This window comes from Taeniopygia guttata, chromosome 7, assembly GCF_048771995.1.
Source record: "Taeniopygia guttata chromosome 7, bTaeGut7.mat, whole genome shotgun sequence".
Lineage (NCBI taxonomy): Eukaryota > Metazoa > Chordata > Aves > Passeriformes > Estrildidae > Taeniopygia > Taeniopygia guttata.
In genome coordinates, this window is record NC_133032.1 from 7,254,114 (window position 1) to 7,274,793 (window position 20,680).

The window sequence follows — 20,680 nt, forward strand, 5'->3', positions numbered from 1 at the left end:
AACTTTATGTTTGGTAGTTGATCAAAGGGGTAATTTACAGGCTAGGCTTTTTTCGATTTGGGGATATTTGTTCAGCAGCTCAGTGATACTTGGTGGGGCTCAACACCCCACTGCACCTTCACAACAGAGCCATGCTCCATCTGAATGTTACAGAATTGAGGCTTCAAAGCACTCATAATTCTTTTTTTTTTTTTGTTTCATTTGATTCAAAAATCTGTTGTATTTCTTATACTCCTTATGAGATATATGTCATGCTCTCAGAAATGTTAATTCTGAAGCAGAGCAGGTGGCTGACATTTTCTCAGTCATTGTTTTTAGTTTAAGCATGAACTGCTGTAGTTCTACATGCTTAATGATAGCACCATCACACAAGTATCAAAAGGCCTGGTGACTTTATCTTAAGTACATGTGAATTGTGCTACTGTATGAATTTTGCAGATCAATAGCAAAGCACATACTTTAAAGGCTGAAGAGGATGAAATAAAGTATGTATTCCTCTGCTGAAATAATGACATCTATTTGGAGTAGCCGCATGTCAAAAATTTAATGTAAGTTATGAAATTGAAACAGGTGTTATAAATCCCTTCTGCTCATGATCTTTTGATATGAAGGGTGAAGACATAGGTCAGTGTTGACTACAGTAACTTAAGTCCTTGAAAGAATTTCCATAGGAGTTACAGGAAGAGTCAGTTTTACTGCTTTAGTACATGAAAAACAGCTTTGTGGCATGGATGGAGCCCAGTTTGATATCTGCCAAGCTGAGCAAAAGAGGAAAGGCAAAACATACATGCTCTGAACTTCTTTATAAATTCATGTAATTTAGATGTCCTCCTGTGAGTACAAATTTTTACTTCATTGCCAAAAGAATATGGATTTTAGGAAAGTAGTCATTCTGATTCTTGTATATGTGAGAACAGTCATTTTATGTGGCTTTTTGTGCAAGAGCAAGCAAGGAACCCAATTCTGAATTTTGTTACATTGATTCCACTGCTTACTCCACTGGAGCTGGTGGCCTAGGGAGCCATGCAAATTTCTGATGAGCCATGAGAATTCACTTCAACTACAATTTTGAGAAGTGACTCTTTCTAATCTTTTCTAATGTCTGTTTTTCCTGACACAGCATTCGATCAGAGCTCTGGCACTGCGAGTCCTGAGGGAGATCCTGCGGAACCAGCCGGCGAGGTTTAAGAACTACGCAGAGCTGACTATCATGAAAACACTGGAAGCACATAAGGATTCCCACAAGGAGGTGAGTGAGCCTTTCAGCTACTGGAAAAGCAATATGGACCTGCTGAAGAAATGTGGGACCTGTGAGACATAGCAGGCAAATGTGTTGAACCATCTTTACAGTGGAGCAAATCAGTATTAAGTCTCCCAAGTATGAAGAGACAGGATTTTTACATGCTGAAACAGTGAGGGAAAAAGTGGAGACTGTCAGAGTTATTTATGCGGACATAGAGCTGTCTGGAGTGGTATGCCACTGTTAATTTCCCAGGATTTTCCTGCTCATTCTGGGAGAGGTTGAGAACTGTAGGAAAAAAGTGCATGTTTAATTACTTTTTAGAGCATGCTGGGGCACTGTGCTGCCTCTGTGTACAGGTAAGAATACAAAATGTACTGGAGAACACAATGGCTGTGTTTCACACAGAATTGTGTGTGAAAACTGAGTGGTGAAATTGGGTTGTGCTGGAAAATTTGGAACTGGTGAGTAGCAGAAAATGGACAAAGAGGCCATGCTGCAGTGGCAGAGGAAGAGGCAAAGGGGAGGGCAAATTGCATTTGCCTTTCTGTGAGAGAACTCGTATACAAAACTGAAAGTATTCTGAAGGAAAGTAACAATAAAGGGACATGATAACATTTTAAGTAGATCAATTCAAGTTACATTTAATCTTTGTAGATTGATTTCCAAATTGGATCTTTTAATCTACCTCATGCATGTTGGAAGTTTGAATTAAACCTTCTGGAAAGTGCTACCAGAATTTCCCTATCAGTCTGTGATGGTTTTGTTACCAAAGTCCTTGGTTTGAAATCTAAGACATTTATTCTTCTCTACAACAGGATTATTCTAAATTAGCCGTTTTAGGCATCTCTGAAGAGATCTGGCCATGAAAAGATGATTAAAATAGACCAGACTGCTCCAGAGCATTGGATGACTGACACAAGGTTATTTTAACCATGGATAGCAGAAACTGTACTGTTTGAAAATCAAAACAGCCAAACAAAAAACACTCTCAGGGAAAGAAAATAACAGTCTGGATTTCTCTAAAATGCAGAAGTAGAAAATGTTTAATGTTTTGGTGAATGAGGGCTGCCCTACTCTGCCTACCTTCCTCTTCTTGGTTTAGAGCCTTTGCATCTCTGTCTTTTTCAGTTCAGAGTAGTAAGAAGCAGTTGTAAATTGATTTTCTGATAAAGGAGTCAGACAAAACATTATGTTCTGAAGGAGTGCCTTTTATTGGCAAGTTTTCCTGCTTGCATGCTTCTCAGCTCACCTTGACTCAGTGCCCTTTGTATTTTTTGTCTGAGAATCCTCTAGAACTAACATTTCTAGCAGGGCCTTTCTAGATTGCCCCTGGCATTTTTTTAAATGCCCCTCAGAATTTACTGTCCTTGTGGAACTGGTGGGTTTTACAGAAATGAAGACTGATGTTGAAAACACCATGCTTTATGCCTCTGTATTCTTGTGGTGTGGAAAGGTTCTTTGGGATTTGCATGAGGTGCCTTCCAGGGAAAAACAGGGAAAGATAAACTCAAACCAGGAATGAGAGATGGGAGTTCTGGCCCTTCTTTATAGAATAATTGAGCTGTGCTGTGCTCAGCAAGTAGCTGCTGTGCTGCACATAGTGTGGCTTTGATTTGCCATAGTTTTCCAAGCAGCTTCATAATGAGACATCAGCTGCTGCAGTGGGACCTTTGGGTGACAGCTGTCACAGCAGGACACTGCAGGTATGTACCTGTTTTGCCATCCATTTTGTGTGCACAGCTGTATTAAGTGGGGGCACTGGTTCTGGATTTTTCATTCTGTGTATGAGTATTTTCTGATCCCTGTGTAAATGAGGCTCTCAGAACCATGATGCAGGCCAGGAAAGGTATCATGTGTCTGTCAGTAGTTTGAGGATATCAGCATTCCTGAAGTTAAGAAAGGTACCTGCACTTGAGTGTCCACATGAGCTAGGCTAAATATATACCTGGGAATATGCTCAAAGTAGTTTTACCTGTAGTTGGGACTTGCTGATTCAGTTAAGTCTGTGAAAAATTAACTGAGAGATCATTTGGGCATGGCTCAGTTGGTCAAACTCATAGCCTAGAGCCAGGAGGTCACAAATTCCCTTCCCGTGGTGGCCCTCCAGTTCGCTCCCACTGCTGACTTTGGGCACTGCTCTCTCCAGGAGGGGAAGAGGAGCTGCTCTTTGACTGGATCCCACTGAGCAGGAGATTAAATGAGGATTCACCAGTTTGTGAGTGAAGGGCCCTTTCAAAGGATAGCTGAAGAGGAAAAGGAAATTCTGAAGTATGTTCTACAGCTTTCTTTCTCACTATATCACAGCAGTGTTAAAGGGAGTGGTGCACTGTCCTTAAACTACATAAAATCAAATCTTCCTCTAGACTGTAAGAACTATTTCAAGGAAAGCTGGTATATAATTTAGTTGGGAAAGGATTAATCTTTGTGTCAGTGATGTCCTGATAAGATGACACTCCAGTTTGTTATGTTTATGGACTGCTTCTGCCTTGTAGCAGAAGGCAGAAGTGATCCTTGGTTATGATTTGATAATTTGGTGTCTCAACAGGCTGTGTAAATTAGGAGAAGATGTCTATTTTGAGCAAGCTGTATCTGTTTCAGTCTCTTTTATCTGAATTTCCCCTTCAGTGCAGGGACTACTAATTGCTCCCAGCTACTGCTCACATTTTCAATTATATGTGACCCACAGAGACTCAATCCAAAGTGACCAAGCAAAGGGAATTTGAACAGGAGCAGAACTATTAAGGTTGGGTACTGTCTCCAAGAAGTCATAGTAAGAAGCAGTTCTTTGGAAATCAGGAAGGTTTGTTTGTCTACAAAAATTCCAATATTGGTGTTGTTCATCATCACCAGGAGACATCAAATGTCAAAAACAACATATTCACCAACCAGCAAATGTCACCCCCTCACCCAGCTGAGTGCTGATACCTAGTTCAAGTTTCTTTTCTTTTTTAAACAAGGAAGACCTGTGAATTTATTCCAGATTACATAGTTGGAAGTATCAAAGCAGTGGTAGCATAGTTGGATATTTTGGGATGCCTGGATAATTGGCTGTTTTTTCAAGGCCAAGCAGAAGTCTTCAGACAGTTGGGTCTTTGCCATGGCTAAAAGTCGTCTGCCTTCTGTTGCTGGAGGCCAGGTCTGTGATTAGCAGAGCAGCAGAGGTGAGAGCACCACATTCCCCCCAGGGATACGGGAGAGGAAAAGTTGGTGCATGGAGTTGGAGCTGAGCCACACCTTGTTGTGAGTACAAATGCAGGAGATTGGCAAAGCACAGACCTCAGCAGCAGGTCAAAATTAATGTAACCCTAGGCTACAGACTAGAGGGCTCTGGGTTGGGATTCATGTTTAGTTTGCATTTTTTAACTTTGTCCTGTTTTTATACTGTTTGTAGTACAACAGTCTGTTCAATGCTGTTGATTTAAGGGGGTGATGTGAAGAGTCAAGCCTGCTTCGGTCATAACTGGAAACATTAGGGGGGTTGACATGTAAATGCCTTTCACTAACTTTTGGAGCATTAGAACATAATTGAAGTTGTGGATGATATTAAATCTTGTTGATTTTTATCTTTGTTTGTAGTTATTTGGAAGAGAACCATCTTTCTGTTGCCAATTAGTTAATATTAACTCATTTGTTCCAGTGTAGTTACTCACCCATAACTAAGGAGAGATGCTGCTTGCTGACCCAATACTACTGATAATGACATTGCTTCAGATTCATGCCAGCAAAGTGAGGATAATTTCTTATTATTGAGTATTTTAAAACAGAAATAGTTTAATATCTTGGAAATCAGCAGCAGAGTGAGAAATCATAGGATAGCTAATTCCCTGCTTCTCTGGCACAAGTCCTATAAACTTAACTGATGTCTGTTTTCTATGTGTAAGAAAAGGATCCTTTATTATATCTAATTTCTGTATTTTATGATATAGAAAGTCCATAAGCATAATTGGGATGCTTATTGTACACTTTGTTGTAACCCTCTGAAAGAGACAGAAGAATAAATCAGTTACCCATTACCTGTAGGTAATTTTTATTATCTTGCTGAAGTGCTTTTAGATTGGCCTCTGATGATGGTATGATCTGTGTAGGTTTCTGCAAAAAGAAAAGCACTACATGATCATAGTCTTGAAGATTAATTTTTACCTAGTCCATGCTGGAAGCTACCAAGTGCTCCAAGTGGGCAGTCACTGATGTTTCATAATACATGTTTATGTGCTTCTTCTTTTTCCCAGTATGTTTCAAATATTTAGTGCTCAGGAGAAGCAGTCTAATTTACTTAATCTCTGAGCCCTTATAAAAATCACACTGCTTTTTCATCTGCTTAGCACTCCCCATTTCTGAGTCCACTTCCTGCTTTGAAACCAAGTCCGCAATTGTTTGTTCCTGTCTGAATTAAACTGTAAAGCCTTCAGGGATGGGAGTTTGCCTGACTAGGTACTGGTAAACCTCCATCCCCTCCAGCTTAGATTATACAGGCTTTAAGTAACCACCAGACACAGTAACTAGCAGTCCTGGCAAAGTACTCCAGCTTAAGGTCCTGTGGGAAGCTCTCATCCAGGTGCCTCAAGTGCTGCTTTGCTGAAATCTCTGCATGTTACACTGATGCCCTGTGTAGCCTATGAACCTGGCATGCTCTGTCTTAGGGGAGTCAGGACGTTTTTCTTTCCTTATTTTCCTGTACTTATGTCTCTTTTAAGCAAAAATGGAACTAGCAAAACTCATAAGCTGGTTGTTGCAGCCATCAGGCAGCAAGCAACATGTTAATGCATGAAATGTAATAGCTGAGCAGAGGAAATTGAGTGGTAGAGATGGAGGCTGAGCTCTGGCTCAGAATAGGATCCTGTGTGGCTGCAGTGCCCTGTGAACCAGGTAAACCAGTGGGAATTGTCATCCAAAGTTTGTCCAGCAAATTTTGTAGAACTTTGATTCCAGTATGCTTTTCTGTTTAAAGACAAGGCTCTGTGACAGGCCACTGTCTTGATCACACTCATCCCACACATCAGCATATCCCCTCACACTGAAATCAAGGAGCAACTCCCATGCATATTCCAGGGACTGCCTGACCTGTCCCTGCCTATCAAGAAGTTTACTCCTTGGTAGCATTAAGACATTGCTAGAGGTGAACAGCTTTCTTTGTGCTACACTTTGCTGGCGTTGTGCATGTGAATATGGCTCCTTCCCTAAAGCAAACTGGGTGGAAGTATAAAAACTTCTCTTTCGTGAGACTCGCTAGAAAGGTTCTTAATGCATCACAGATGCCTTTCAAGGAACCCTCCAGCACACAGAGCTTATGTTATGCCAGCAAAAGTCAGGCTGAATCTAGTCTCCAGTGTGTAGAGCATAAGGTAAGCCTTTAGAAAGGAGAAAAACCTGCTGCTTTAAGGCCAAGAGCTATCTCTTAGATCTGCATTCCAGGGCTACCTGCCCTGAGTTGAAGGGTGTCAAACTATCCAGTTCAAGGCATGGTTTGTTCTAAGCTTTTACTGGGAGGTAAAATCATGTTTGTGACATACCTTACATACAGCTGTGTCTGTGCTTTTAAGGAACTGCAGGCTCTCTGTAGTCTTGCTTCATTGCCACCCTTTTGAATCTGCTGCTTCCAGCTGCCATCATCATTTGATGGTTTTTCTACCTTTATTTTGTATCTCTGAGATTCCTAAGAAGAATTATATTAGATCAGACAAAAATCTTGCTTTCCTTGATACCCTACCTGGCTCACTAGCAAGAAGCAAGCATACAGTGGATATACTTCCCCCTTCCAGCTGTCTTAAAGCCTTTCCGTGTGAATGGCTCTTCCTGCCACCCTGTGTGGGTTGGCTTTTTTCTTTCCTTTGGTTAGCTTGTCTAACTTCTAATCCCCTTGTGACAGCAAGCTCCTCAGTCTGAGCACGTAGCAAACAGTGCCCTTTCATTTTCTTGGGCTTAAAGGATAGATGACATAGACACTACTTATTGGGGTGTCACTGTTAGTACGAGCCTTTCCTGTCACTTCTTGATGTGTATCTGTTGATCTTGCCTTCAAAGCTGGGAGGAAGACCTGTTCCTTGATCCTGTTTGTTCATTTCTCCCACTCCTTTTGAGGTTGTTTCACTCTGCTGGCCAGGTTAAAGCCCTGATTAAAAATGATACTTGATTCTTTGATACTGTAAGGTATGTACAATTTGCAAGGCACAAGTGTTGTGCCTCATGGCAAAATGTCTTTGCTAAACTCTATTACAATTGCATGTTTTTGTTGCCAAATGACCTGGCAGGTTGTGCCTTTCAATGAAGCACTTCCTTCTGTTTGGAAATGCTGCTGATTTCTCTGGCAGTGCCAGGTGGGCAGGACTCTGAGAGCCCCTCATGGGATCCAGAGTCTCTCTGGGTGGCTGAGTGTTTTGTTTTGCCAAAGCCAGGAGGAAGGACAGGGCTGGTACTTGCATTGAAAATGGTGGCATTTGGCTTCCTGTGCCATCAGGGATGAGTTTTTCTCTTGGACTCACCCTGGTATTGCCCTACCCCTTCCTATGCCCTGTCACCTGCTGGTGCTTCCCCAGGGAGCCAGGAGCTGGTTACCTGCAGAGGCTCTCATCCAAACAGGCATGTAAGCACATGCTGGAATCCAGTTGATGTCAGTGAGACTTGAGCATGTTATTAAAGCTAATCACAGCTCAGGGAGTTTGCTGAAGTGTGCCTGAGATGCAGGCATTGTCTGCCAGATGTGCTCGTGGGAGCCTGGGAAGTCTCCCTGGTGTTGTCACATTTACAAGCTCCTATCATGCTGGGTGTGTGTGATGTATCCTCCTGTGTTCAGGGGGAGGGATGTGAAATAGCCAGCCACTGCCTAAATGTAGCCACATCCGTGCTAGAACGAGGCAGCAGTGCTGAAAGCAGGACTGTTAGGGGCATAAATAATTTCTGTACCTTCACAACTTTCCTTGCTCACCTTTTGATGGGCAAAATATGTGTGACCTTTGTTGCTGTTGAACTCTTGCTTATTTTGTGCAAAATTATCACTGTATTTTAATGTTGCTTGTGCATGGAATTGATTTATAGGCTTTTTGTCTCATGGACTTACTTCATACCTTCAGCTTAATAGACATAGTAAACTATGTGCAAACAGGATATGGAGCTGAAACCTAGAGAGAATATTCATTAAATTCTTCACCTACTGTTTTTTTTTCTTAATGGTAGTGTGTTTGAGATCACAGGCTAGCCATAGGTTTATACTAAAATACTGTTGTTTTTTTTAATCAAGTAGGATACCAAGAGGATATAAGGTTTAAATTTTTTTACAATTTCTTTTAGTGTGTTGTGATATATGTGCAAGCTTTTCTTTCTGAGAGTGTCTGAAAACACCTTCCCAACAATGTTTGGCATTGCTGCAGAACAAAATCCCAAGTGGCCTGTGTTCAAATAGTAATATTTGGGGTTTTTTAGCTAGTGGCTTGCTAGTGAATAGTTAAATTGATGGTAAAGTATCAGGGCCCTCTAAGTTCATGTTTTGTATCATTTGTGGAAAGCAAACATCAAAAACTGCAGTGCATGGAAGTGGATTCCTTTGAGACCTTCTGGGAGCTCCTAGCTTAATCTTCTCCAGCAATTCCACCCTGTGCTATCAAAGCCTGGCATTAGGTTCCCTTAAGTACTTGGGTGTTTCTCTTCTTTCCCAACAAAATCACACAGTACTGGCTCCTAAGTTAGTACTAACTTATGTAGAAAAATACTAACTTTTATGCTTGTCATGTGTGAAATTGAAGAGAAATTAGCAAAGACATAGCTGGAAGAGGGAAAACTTACTGTAAGTGGGAAAGCAAGCATTCTGTTCTGTATAGTTAATCATTCACAGATCTTTTGGGAAGAATTTTTTTTTCTTAATATTGACTACGTTGAGGATTGCCATTCATTTTGAAATATGTTTTAATGTTATAATTAAATTCTGAGAAAGTCTTGAGGTAAATGGAGCACTTGGACAGCTTTCTCTCTGTAAATAGGGCACTGGTACAGAAGCAGTCCAAAATCTCAGGTTGCTTCACCATCCTGCCCATATCTTGCCTGCATGCAGTGTCTGTGCTGTGTGAAGTGTCTGAGATCACACTGACTGTTGGATCTGCCTAAGAGAATGCCAAAAGCCAAGTGGATGAGTTCTGCTGTTTCCTGGGAATACAAGTGTTTTGTGCCATTCCTGTTCCAGGAGGGTAGCTCTCAGCATGAGTGCTAGATCAATGTCAGCAGCATGGATATGACTATTGACTGGGGGTGAAGCAGGCTCTGTAGGTGGAGATGATCCCTTCTGGTCACTGTTAATTGCTGTTATCCTAAAAGTCAATTAAACCTTGTGTTTGTAGTCCATGGACTAAGATAAGCTTCCAGCTACTCCTTGTTCATTAATTATCCAAAGTAGTTGCTTAAAAATAATGAAAACTCACCTTCTTTTGAGGCTTTGATAGAGCTACATCTGTCCAAGGTTGCCTTACTCAAACAGAAATCCCTGAGTTTAATGCCTTCACAGTGTGTGAGAGAGGAGAACAACACAAATTCAGCAGCCATGCTTCAGTCTAAGTGACAGGAGACCTGTGGTTTGATTTATGTGCTGTTTGCAGATTGCCTGGGACAGATTTCCTAGTGCTGGGTTCAAAGTATTGACTTCAGACAACCCCAGGTAGTTCAGTTTAGGAGGAGGTAGAGAACTGGTGCTGGGCACCTGAGCCTCCCACACAGCCAGGAAAGAGTGGTGCTTTAATGTTCCTGGGCTTAGTTAGGGACTGCCTGGGACAAGCTGGAGGATCCCAAACATGAGGATTTGTGAATGCTTCTTTCTTCTTAAAGTTGAGGTGTTGGATTCAAGTCTGCCCATGGGCATCTGTCTACTCAGGATTTACCCTCCCTTTAAAGTAAGCCCTGAGAAGAGGGGAGTAAGAGAAGATGGGGAAAAGCATCCTCCATCTTTCGTGTTGTAACAAGAACATGGGGAGCAAAGAGTGTTATTTGTGGCCAGGAAGAGGGCAGCCAAGAGGAAGCTTCATTTTGTTGTCTGGCAATTAGCACAGACACTTGAAAAAAGAAAACCTGCCTTCCCATCCTGTTCTTTTTTATCCAATTACTGCAGAATGTAAAATTAATAAATTCTCTTGGGAGGAGAGACCAGATTTGGGTCTTTCTTCTTGAACTAGCTGTGCTGGGGAAGAGTGAAAGTTGTGAATCTGCTTTCTCTCAGGGTAGAGTTGGATTTAGCATCATCCTTACTTTACAGGATATGTACACTGCTTTACAGCGTGGGCTGGTTGCAAAAGGTGGGTGCTGCTGCTGTTTCCATTTGTTCTTCCTCCCAATTTTGTATGGTGAGCCCAGTGCTGCCTTGATGGGTTACATGTGCTGAGAGCAGCACATGAGCCTGGTCAGGGACTCCCTAAAGCCCATTTGTGTCTGTGACCTGGATTTGACTGCAGTGTAGTTCAGCTGGGCAGGGCAAGACACAGCTGCCATGGGTGCCCCAGCATGGGCTCGTGCCACTCAGCACTGAGGTGCACACTGGAAGCTGCAACAGGGTCATTCATGGTAATGGTTGAGGACATAACATTTTGTGTAAATCTAAGCTGGTGGGTTTGGGTTCTTTGGCAGTGGCTGGAGAGATGTCATCCTCTCACTCCTCCTGGGATGGGAGTGCCTGTCTCTCTTGGATGACAGATCATTTCTTCAGCCTAGCCACAACTCGGACACAGTTACATCACGCAGGAAGGACTTCTTGCCACTGGCTGAACAAAGATGTCACTGGAGACAGAGGATGTGAAGTCTCTGAGTCAGTTGCCCCTCAACAAAGCCTCCTGCAGATCTGTTAATGAACATCCCCAAGCATTTCCTGGCGGTCATTCCTAGCACACACCAGTGGTGTTGGTTGTCAAGTGTGACCTCATTAACATAAGGGTTTGCTCTACTTTCATTTCAGGTGGTCAGAGCTGCTGAAGAGGCTGCTTCCACCCTGGCGAGTTCCATCCACCCCGAGCAGTGCATCAAGGTGCTTTGCCCCATCATTCAGACTGCAGATTATCCAATTAACTTAGCTGCCATCAAAATGCAAACAAAAGTCATCGAGAGGATTTCCAAGGAATCGTTGCATCAGCTCCTACCTGATATCATTCCTGGATTGTTACAGGTACAGAATCCTGTGTCACTGCTCTTGAGCACAAGCCACCATTAATTTGTGACATCTGTGCCCTAAGGGAGGGAGAATGATGGATCCTATGGGGCCAGATTTTGGTAAATTAAGCCATTTAATTTTTAGTGAAATAAAATTTTTATATTTGAGTTTTTGATCCTTTTAATGTTAAGGAAAGGAGAGCTCAGGTTCTTACATGTATTTTCCATAATTGGATGCCTTTTGCTGACTCCCAAATAAGCCAGTAGCAACCATGTAATAAATTTAAGGATAGGAGTTAGTCACGTTTTACACTGTCTCTGTACATCTTGTAGTCCCCTTTAATTCCCCTTTGGTTCTGCTGAGCTGTTCTGTGCTTTGATGCTACTTTACACTTGAATTTGAACCCCAGCAGGCATGTTGCTCCTTTCCTCTTTTCTCTCTGAAATTAGGACAGAACTACTTGCTGACTTTATTCAGCCTCTTTGGTAACTCTCTCGGGCTGGGTGGGAAGCTGTGTTTTTGCAGTGCTAAGGCTTGGTTGTACACTGTGGATTTAGCTTTGAGCACTGGCTGTAGCAGTGCTGTCTTTTGGTCACCTGCACGAGCAGCTGGCAGCACTGGGATGGGGCTGCAAACAAGAAGGAAATACATGAAGTAGCAGTGAGGAGAGTAAAAGACTGTGACAGGAACAGATCAGTCAGAGTGAAAGGAGGAAATGTGTTTAGGTGAGTAAGACTTCCATGGAGAACTGGGATAAAGAGGCCCCTCACTGTGAGCTTAAAATGTTGGAAGGACAAGAGCAAAGTCAGAAATTCTCCTTATGGATCCTGGCATTCATACCAACTTTGTAGGGTTAGCTCTTGTAATTCTTAAATCTCAGCTTCTGGGAATTGGAAAATTCTGTATTCATCTAAACTTTTGTTGTAAAATGGTTTTAGCTGTCATTGTTGGAGACAACAATCTGAACAGTGAGGCTTTGATGCACTGGAAAAGTCTGAGAGCAGCATGCCTTTAAAAAGGCAGTTTTATTTGTCTTCTTTAATTACTTTAAATGGTTCTTGTTTCAGAGTGTAGTTTGCCTGAGATATTTCCTTACCTTAGAAACTCAGTGATAGAAGGAATTTACTCTTTACATTTGGGAAGTAGTTTGGGATCCTGGCTGAAGGACTGTGTGTGGAGAGAATCACCTTTGTGCTTGTTTAGCACGCTGAGGGTCCTGGCAGAGTGGTGAGGAGGCGAGGAGTGTCAGCAGCAGTGTGGGCACAAGTGTGCAGCTCAACAGCCTGGAGAAGGCTCTCCATGAAGAGATGGGGGCTCCATGGAAGAGCAGGGCTTGGCAGGGGAGAGCTGTGCTTGCCCTGCTCCTGATGAGGAGGCTCAGCCTTTTTCTCCACTTTAATGCTTAACAGCTTGGTGTTTCTCTGAGCTCACCGTGGTCTCCTGCTTTCCTAGCTTAGTGCTTTGTGGGCTTGCAGGCTGTCATTTTGGGCTGTGCTTGGGCCCCAGCTGGGACAGCCCCAGCTGTGCTGCATCCCTCCTCTGGCTTTCCCAGCAGAGGTCACCCTGCATCCGGAGGAGCCGGCGTCCTGCAGGCTGAAGGGATGTCTGCCTTTCTCATGGGGTGGGATGGCTGCTGAGTGAGACATCTCTGCCTGAGTTTGGGACTGGTGTCCATAGCTGCTAAGTGACCTGGTGGCTAGTTTGAGCTCTGCACAAGGTGCCAGAGATCAGCACATATACAGGGGTCTTTCAGCATGTTCTTTCCTGTGGTATTTCCTACTTGATAGGTAAGCAGCCCTCCAAAGAGTCCTGACTGTTCAGGACAGTTCATGGTCATCTGAACTGGACACAGAAGTGTGTGTATCTGATAGAGTCCTGAGCTCTTGTTAGGAAACCATATGTTGTTACCTAATGCTATAAATAACTAGATATTAATAACTTAGAGTGTGAGAGTAATAACTGATAGGGTGATTGCATTCTCTTGCTCTTTGAGTATTCAGGTTGCAAACTGTTAAGCAGAGGTTTTTTAACTGATCTCTTGGATTAGCTACATTTGCAAAATGTACATCAGTAGTGTATTGCTCAGGAAGGGTGTTGGGGAGTGCTGTTTGTCTTCTGACCTTTTCCTCTCATTTCCAGGGTTATGATAACACGGAGAGCAGTGTCAGAAAAGCCAGTGTATTTTGCCTAGTGGCTATTTATTCAGTAATTGGAGAAGAACTGAAACCTCATCTCGCACAACTCACAGGAAGCAAGGTACAAGAGTGATGTGTCTCTGGTGTTTTGGTAGTGTAAACCATTCTGCTGGCTGTTACTAGCAGCAAGACCAGTGGCTTCACTGTAGCTCTGGGTCAGGTTCCCTGAACGCTATTAAATCCTGTCTCACCCTGACAAATACCAGAGGAGCAGCACTGCACTTGCTCAGCAATGTGAGCATTTGAAATCCCACTTAGAAAATTTTAATGGTGTTTGGAGATTGGTTTTGTGATACATTTGATCTTGTGTAACTGCACACTGCCTCTGAGCAGGTCCTTCTCCAGCCATGTTTGTCTTCCTCCTTTGGCATTACATCCAGGGGTGGTTGTGCAGTGAGCTGGCTCAGCTGGCTGCCCTGGCTGGAAACCAGATCTGCAACACAAATTAAATAGCTTTTAGTCTGCTCTGTGGCCACACAGGCATCCCTGTGCAGAGAGTGATGGGAATGCATGGGGATGGTGGGAGAGCAGGTCCTCTCAGCAGCAAGTTGTGATTAGGGCTGGTAGAAATGCAGGTAAAGCTTCGCTCTTAACAGCAGGGCACATCCCTTTCCTACTGGGACAGCAGCAAGTTCAAATGACTCTTCAAAGGACTTTGTACCTTGGAGTCAGACTAGCTGCAAAACTCAAATTCTGCCCCGATGGCTGCAAGTGAAACCAAGCCCTTAATTCAGCTCTGTCATTCGGTCAAGAATTTTGTGTTGGTGTTTGGTTGCTTTTCAGAATGGCTCAACAAGCCGACACTTTTTTTTTTTTTTCCTGCTGTTTTAAGTGTTCATACCCAAGATTTCTATGCAATTTTAAGATGAATTTTGCAGGTTTTGTTTCTGAAACAAATCTGTGCACATAAATAGCTACTTAGTTCAGAGGGCTTTATTCTGTCATTTTAAAGTTACAATTTATTTCATGGGTAAAGAAGTGTGGTATAGGCATAAACAATCTGACACTAAAAACACTTGGATTTTATTTCTGTCTTGTCACTAAACAAATTATATTTGTGCCTTCAAACTGCTGTGCAGAGAGATAGGTATGTGTGCTGAGGTCTACCTCTTTGTATTTGGGATGTTGGGAAATCCCCCTATGAAGTGTTGTAGAGGCTTTATTATTCCAGTATCCTAGGTGCCACAAACATAGTCCACCACATCACTAACTATAAACATGTAAGTAATTCTTCTGGGTTTATGCAGACTTCCTGCCTGTGTAAAATCAAGTGTAAACGAGTCATTATAGGGCCTGGAGTTTAGGTGGCATGGAGGAAAAATAAACAAATCCATGCAAGGGAAGTATATAGTCATAACAACTGTAATTGCACTAGATGTACCACATTAGTGAAGATATAATGTCATTGAAAAAGAACATTTTATAAAACGGGGAAAGTTCAGGGTGTTTCCTAGGAAGGAGACCTGTGTCTCTTGGATCACCAGTTTGCCTGCAGCCCTACTGGCCTCTCGGGGAATCCTGCTTGACCTGACCTGGCTGCAGGATTGAGGTCTATGAACTGATGGCTTCTGAAGTGAAATGCAAGAGGTTTTCTAAATCCCTTTAAGTCTGTCTGTAACTTCAATGGGACTGGGCATAGCCTCTTGTCTCTGTTCTGAAATATGGCCAGTTTTCTTGCTTTATCCTCCAGAGTGCTCAGTGTCAGCTCACCCCAAAATGAGCTCACCACGGAATGCAAGTTTTTACATTGGCAGTCAACTTTTCTCCACCAGTTTTTTTCTGGCATCTTCTGATCTTTATTTCTTTCTTTCTTTCAGATGAAGCTACTAAACTTGTATATAAAGAGGGCACAGACCACCAACAGCAACAGCAGCTCCTCTTCAGATGTTTCAACGCACAGTTAATGGAGATCTGTGGACATATGTGTAGACTTAGAAGCAATCAACGGTGCCTCTCAGAGACCTTTCTGCTACTCTTCACTGGCACTCTCCATCAGCTTAAGGAGGCCATGCAGATATTTATTGCAATCAGTATTTTAGTCCATTAAAAGCTTTTATGTAGAATCTTACTGGTATTGAATGTAAAGGAAGCAAGGTCTGTGTCGCAGTCTTCATTAAAAGTGAACAGCAGAAAGCCATACTTAAACATATTTGTATAGCCTGCTGAAATCTCAGAAATATGTTTAAGTTAGCATTCTAACACTGAGTCCAAGAACCTGGACACATGTAAAAGTCAAACAAATCTTGTTGGTTTAGTTAATTCCCAGTTTTGGTTTCTGTGTGCTAGTTACCTGCTCTCTCCCCTCACCCATTCTGGCTGGGTCCTCTTCTTTCAAGTCTGGTGTTCCTGTTCTGTACTCCCTATTACAGCTTGCCTGACTTGCAGGGCCCTCCATGGGGAGATCTTTGCAGGTGTGGCTGTGATTCCAGCCTCAGATGCTTTAATACTGAGAGATACCAAGTGAGTATTGAAAGTAGGTTCTTTTTAAACATCTGACTTTTGTACATAGTTCTGACAGACCCCGGATGGGCTGATCTCTCTGTAACTGCTATCCAGCCAGCTGTGCTGTGCATAACAGCTGGGGTCTTGCTCTTTTCATTGACTTTGTAAATACTTCTCCCCTCTCAACCCATTTGGCTCTTTTGTAAGTTCAAAAGACTCTCCAGGTTACCTGTTACTGCCCAAAGGGAACCTGAGACCCAGTTCTGGGACCGACGTCTGCAAATAGGATAGTGGAGTTAGGTGGGTGGGATTGGGTTAGGCTCTGAGTGTGTCAGTGGGTGGGCAGTGAGAGCTGGCAGAGCTGTATTTCAGTGCCAGCTGTTTTCCTTGAAATCTGTAGCATCAAAGGGCTGATCTGCTGCTCTGACTGACCCACTGATGCTGGTTGGCTTTGTACCCACAGCTCCTTTGCACTTTGGGCAAAATGTTCATCCCAGAGGACAGAAAGAGTGTCTGAATCTGAACAGAAATACCACATGGAAGCACCTCTGAGCCAACTGGGACAGTGCTGGTTGCCTGCCACAGCCCTCCTGTTCCTGAAGGCCCTGCAGTGTTGTTAACAGTGCATAGAAGCCTCCTTTGTGCCATCTCCATGCATAGGCTTGCTGAGTGCTCTGCATTTCAGAAGAGTGGGGGTTCCTCACCAGGCACTGCTGGCAGCAGGGTGCTCTGGGTGAGGTGTTTGCAGCCTAATGACACAGACCAGGTCAGAGGCAAACCAGCAACAATCAAATACCCCAGAGCACCGGCCTTCCCTGAACAGAGACCCTTCTTTTTGCAAAGGGGGAACTCCCCCTGGCTCTGCCTGTAACTAGGGAAGGCAGGAGGTTGCCAATTAACGTGCTGTGTTTGGCCCTGGGCTGGATCCCGGCTGATGGGCATGCCCACCCCAAACCTGCCATGGATCACAGCTGGGCTTTTGCCTCCAGTGCCAGTGATGCAGGAGCATGATGGACTTGGAGCTTTTGGCTGCAGCTATGGTGATGGATGTGTGTTCCCTGGCTGCTCTCAGTGCCCTGGAATCTCCCCAGCTTCCTACATCTCCCCTTTAGGGAGCAGACGGGACACCTGGGGAACATACTGAGAACATGAGACTCCATCACTGCAGCAGGAGAGGGTAAAGCCCCTTCCATCAATTATCCCTCTGTGTTTCAACCTCATCCTGAGGAGTTAAGCTGGGAGCTGACACTTGGTGCCAGCTTTTCTCCCAGTTTTCTCTCAGGAGGGATTGAGGCTGCTGGAGGACTGTGTCAGTGGGCTGCAAAGCTTGTTGGTCCCTCTCCCTGCTCACCTGAGTGCAGGGGAGGTAGCCTGCTCCTGGAACACATGTGTGCAGGCTGGCTGCAGGGCTAATTCCCTCATCTTTCCCAACCAGTAATGCTATGGCAGGAGAAACCATGTGCTTTCCTGGGGTGGGGGATTCCCCCAGGGTCTTTTTGCAGGCTCGGAAAAGCCATCCTCACTGAAGGCGGGGGATTGGCTTCTTCATGGTTTGTGTCTGCCTTTCTGTGGACCATTTCTTTTCAACATCTTTCTGTATGCTTGTTAGAATGCTCTTTTTAAATTTTTTTGAATGCTTCAAATTTGATTTTAACACAAATTTATTTTTCCTTTTGAGGAAATACTCAGTTGACTTGTTGGCAGCAGTTAAGCTGTCTTGTTTGAATTTTTAGTAGTGGGCTAGTTTTTTGCGGGGGGGTGTTGGGTTTTTGTTTTGGTTTTTTTTTAATTGTGCTCTTAACTGCTTAGTATTTATGCCTTTCTTTCTCCCCATTCCAGCTCAGCATCTTCTGTTCCAGTTCTGGGGTTCAGAAGGTCAGCACAGCTGACCAGGTGGTGTTAGTCCCTCTCAGCTGTGATGGAGCTTGGTCTATCATCATTTGCTGTTTGTTGGTTTTGATTTTTTTTCCTTTCCATTGAATGGCACACTGTAGCAAATCTCCAGGAATCCAATTCCTTCTCAAATGATTTTATATGCTTTATAAAATCCCATTGGTATGCACTGAGAGTGAACACACTGTAACGTCCCTGGCACCTCAGTCGGGGTCCCAGCTCGTCCTTGGAAAGGCGCCTGTGGCCAGCCTGCACTTCCCAGGGCTGCAAAGGGTGGGATCAGGCCTTACTTCCTGAATCAGATTCAGCTGTTTGTCAACAGATGCTCATTAATGTGCTGCTTAATTTCATTGCGTGAGTCGAGGACTGTCCATCCTTTGAGTACTCTAGGATATGTTCTACCTGTACACAGTAGGAGCATTCTGCTTAGGTATTTATAAATCATCACGGATAATGTACATAGTAGGGTTGTTTAGTATGTTGAACATGACCCTGTTTTTATTTTGTGTTTCCTTTGAAGTACTCAAAGGGCTAGCTCTGAATGTCACCTCTCTGATCTCCAGTTTTGACTTCAACAAGCTGTACAATCATCTTGTTTTCAGCAAGCATAAAGGTCTCTCTGGCTACAACTCACAGTGTCCACGCACGCTTGCAGAGGAAGGTCTGCATGCTGCAGTGCCTCACTGCTCTGGTGAATCTTGTGTTCACCTTCTCTTGGCAGTAGCCACCTACTGCAGCTGCCTTTTTTTTTTCTTGCTGCCCATTATGCAGGGCTTCAATTTTTCGTACCTTTAAAAAAAAAAAAGGAAAAAAAAAGAAAAAAAAAGTGTATTTTTTTTGCCCACCATGCTTTAAAAATCTGAATGGGAGAAAACTCTCAGCAGACAGCAGCTCTTGGCTGCAAAGTTGTCGAAATCTCAGATGTGGATGTTTTTTCTGCCATTGGCTGCACCAGTGCTCCGTGGGCATGGGCAAATCCCAGCTCCATCTGCCCCACAGGTCTACGTACTGTAGTTCTCATGTAGTTCAGAAATACCGAGGCATGTGGCTTTCTTAAGGTACACTATGTGTGCTTGCCTGGATTACAATACAATACAAGACTGTCTTTTTAATTGCTTATTACTAGCTTACCAATAACCTGTATAAGTAATGTAACTTGCATCTTTGTCATCAGAACCTTTTCTCCCCACCCCTTTATTTATCAAGCATAATATTACATATTAAGGGACAGAAAAATAGACCTTTGTAGTACACAGCAGGATGTTGCTAACAATGTTTTAAATGGGAAGTAAAAAACGCTCTGAAAAATGCCAGCCATGAGAAATTACTTTGGTGGCACCGTGTTCATGCGCATGTATTTTTTTCTATTTTTTCCGCTTTTGTCATGTTACATCCATATCTGTATTTATATCTTATTTGTTTCACTTTTGAGTGTATCATGGCAATTGTACAGATGTTTTTTGTTAACATTTACGTGATAGAATTTGCTAAAAAAAAATTAAAACCTTTTGAGTTTGCCCTAGAATAAGTGGAAGTTGGAATTCTTCTTGAGGGGGAAACATCAAAGTAATTCACTGTCCAACAAAGCTCCTTATTCCAGCCTGTGCTGTAAACAATTTGGTGTTGTTTAACACAATTGTGTTTGAAAGTTGATGGTTGTGCAAAGTCATGTAACTTGAAGAAGGTCACCAAAGATACCTGTATTCTGATGCTTGTTGAGAGAATTGGAGAGGTTTTAAAATACATGGTTGTAGATATTTGGGTGATCAAGTATTTGGGGAAGTGAAGGAATGCTGGGAACTGCACAGCAGAACTAGGTCTCTGTGCCTGGTACCAAATGACAAAGAACTTGAATTTGAATTGTCTGGGCAGCCTGAGCACTCAAGCACTTGTGTGTTTTCCTGTGGGAGTAATAGCTCATCACAATTTAAAAACCTGTAGTGAAGCTGTGCTCTGTACTCAGGAATGAGTTCCCTAAGGTTTGATTTTTACCTTGATGATCCGGGCAAAGGCTCCTCAAAATACCTTGTGCTGGGAGCAAGGGAGCCAGGAGTGCACAAGAGGTTCAGATCTTGTAGGGGAGGCTTTTGGTTTGAATATTCCTAGACAGAAGAATATATGGAGAGTGTCACAGAGCATGAACACTAGCACCTCAGGTGCTCCTCGCTGTCACCAAACCCTGCCCCGTGTCAGCCCAGGGACCCTTCTGCACTGGGATTCAGGGGCTGGGCTGGGAGCAAGGGACAGTGATGGCTCTCCCTGCTTCACATCTTGCCTCTGTCCTGACAGGGCTTTTTTTGACTCTGCTGTGTGCCAGAACAGTAGGAGGGAAGGTCCATCCTTGCCCAGTGACCCTGGTTTCTTCCCAGAGCACTTTCTGTGTGGTTATGCAGAGAGAAAATTAGAGGGGCTGAATCCCAGCTAGAACTTAATCTGGCTACCGCAGTGAAAGACGAGTAATTAACAACCAGAGGGGGAATCCCCATCCTTTATTGGATGCTTGGGAAACATAGTGACAAAGGATGAGGGAAAGTTTGAGGTACTTAATGCCTGAAGCAGATCCTCCTGAGTGCCACCAGCAGGCAGGTTCAGGACAATCAAGGATCCAGACTCACCCAACATTGGTTTGTGAAAGGCAGGTCCTGTTTGACTGACCTCATCTCCTTCTGTGACAAGGTGACCCACTGAGTGGGGGGAGTGCTTTGGATGTTTTCTACCTGAACTTCAGTAAAGCCTTTGACACCATTTCCCACAGCACCTCCTGGAGACATGGCTGCTCGTGGTTTGGACAGG

The 20,680-nt window shown here is 43.5% G+C and overlaps 1 protein-coding gene across 1 annotated transcript in view; it reads left to right on the forward strand.

Moving 5' to 3' along the window:
- Nucleotides 1-19,415, forward strand: part of CLASP1 (cytoplasmic linker associated protein 1) — a 168,329-nt gene extending 148,914 nt beyond the window's left edge. Inside the window, exons 38-41 of the mRNA XM_072932017.1 lie at nucleotides 1,121-1,249; nucleotides 11,166-11,372; nucleotides 13,497-13,613; nucleotides 15,370-19,415. Coding sequence (XP_072788118.1) covers nucleotides 1,121-1,249; nucleotides 11,166-11,372; nucleotides 13,497-13,613; nucleotides 15,370-15,456 — 540 coding nt within the window. The 3' untranslated portion in view covers nucleotides 15,457-19,415. The remainder of the gene's footprint in view (nucleotides 1-1,120; nucleotides 1,250-11,165; nucleotides 11,373-13,496; nucleotides 13,614-15,369) is intronic.
- Nucleotides 19,416-20,680: the final 1,265 nt, after the last annotated feature.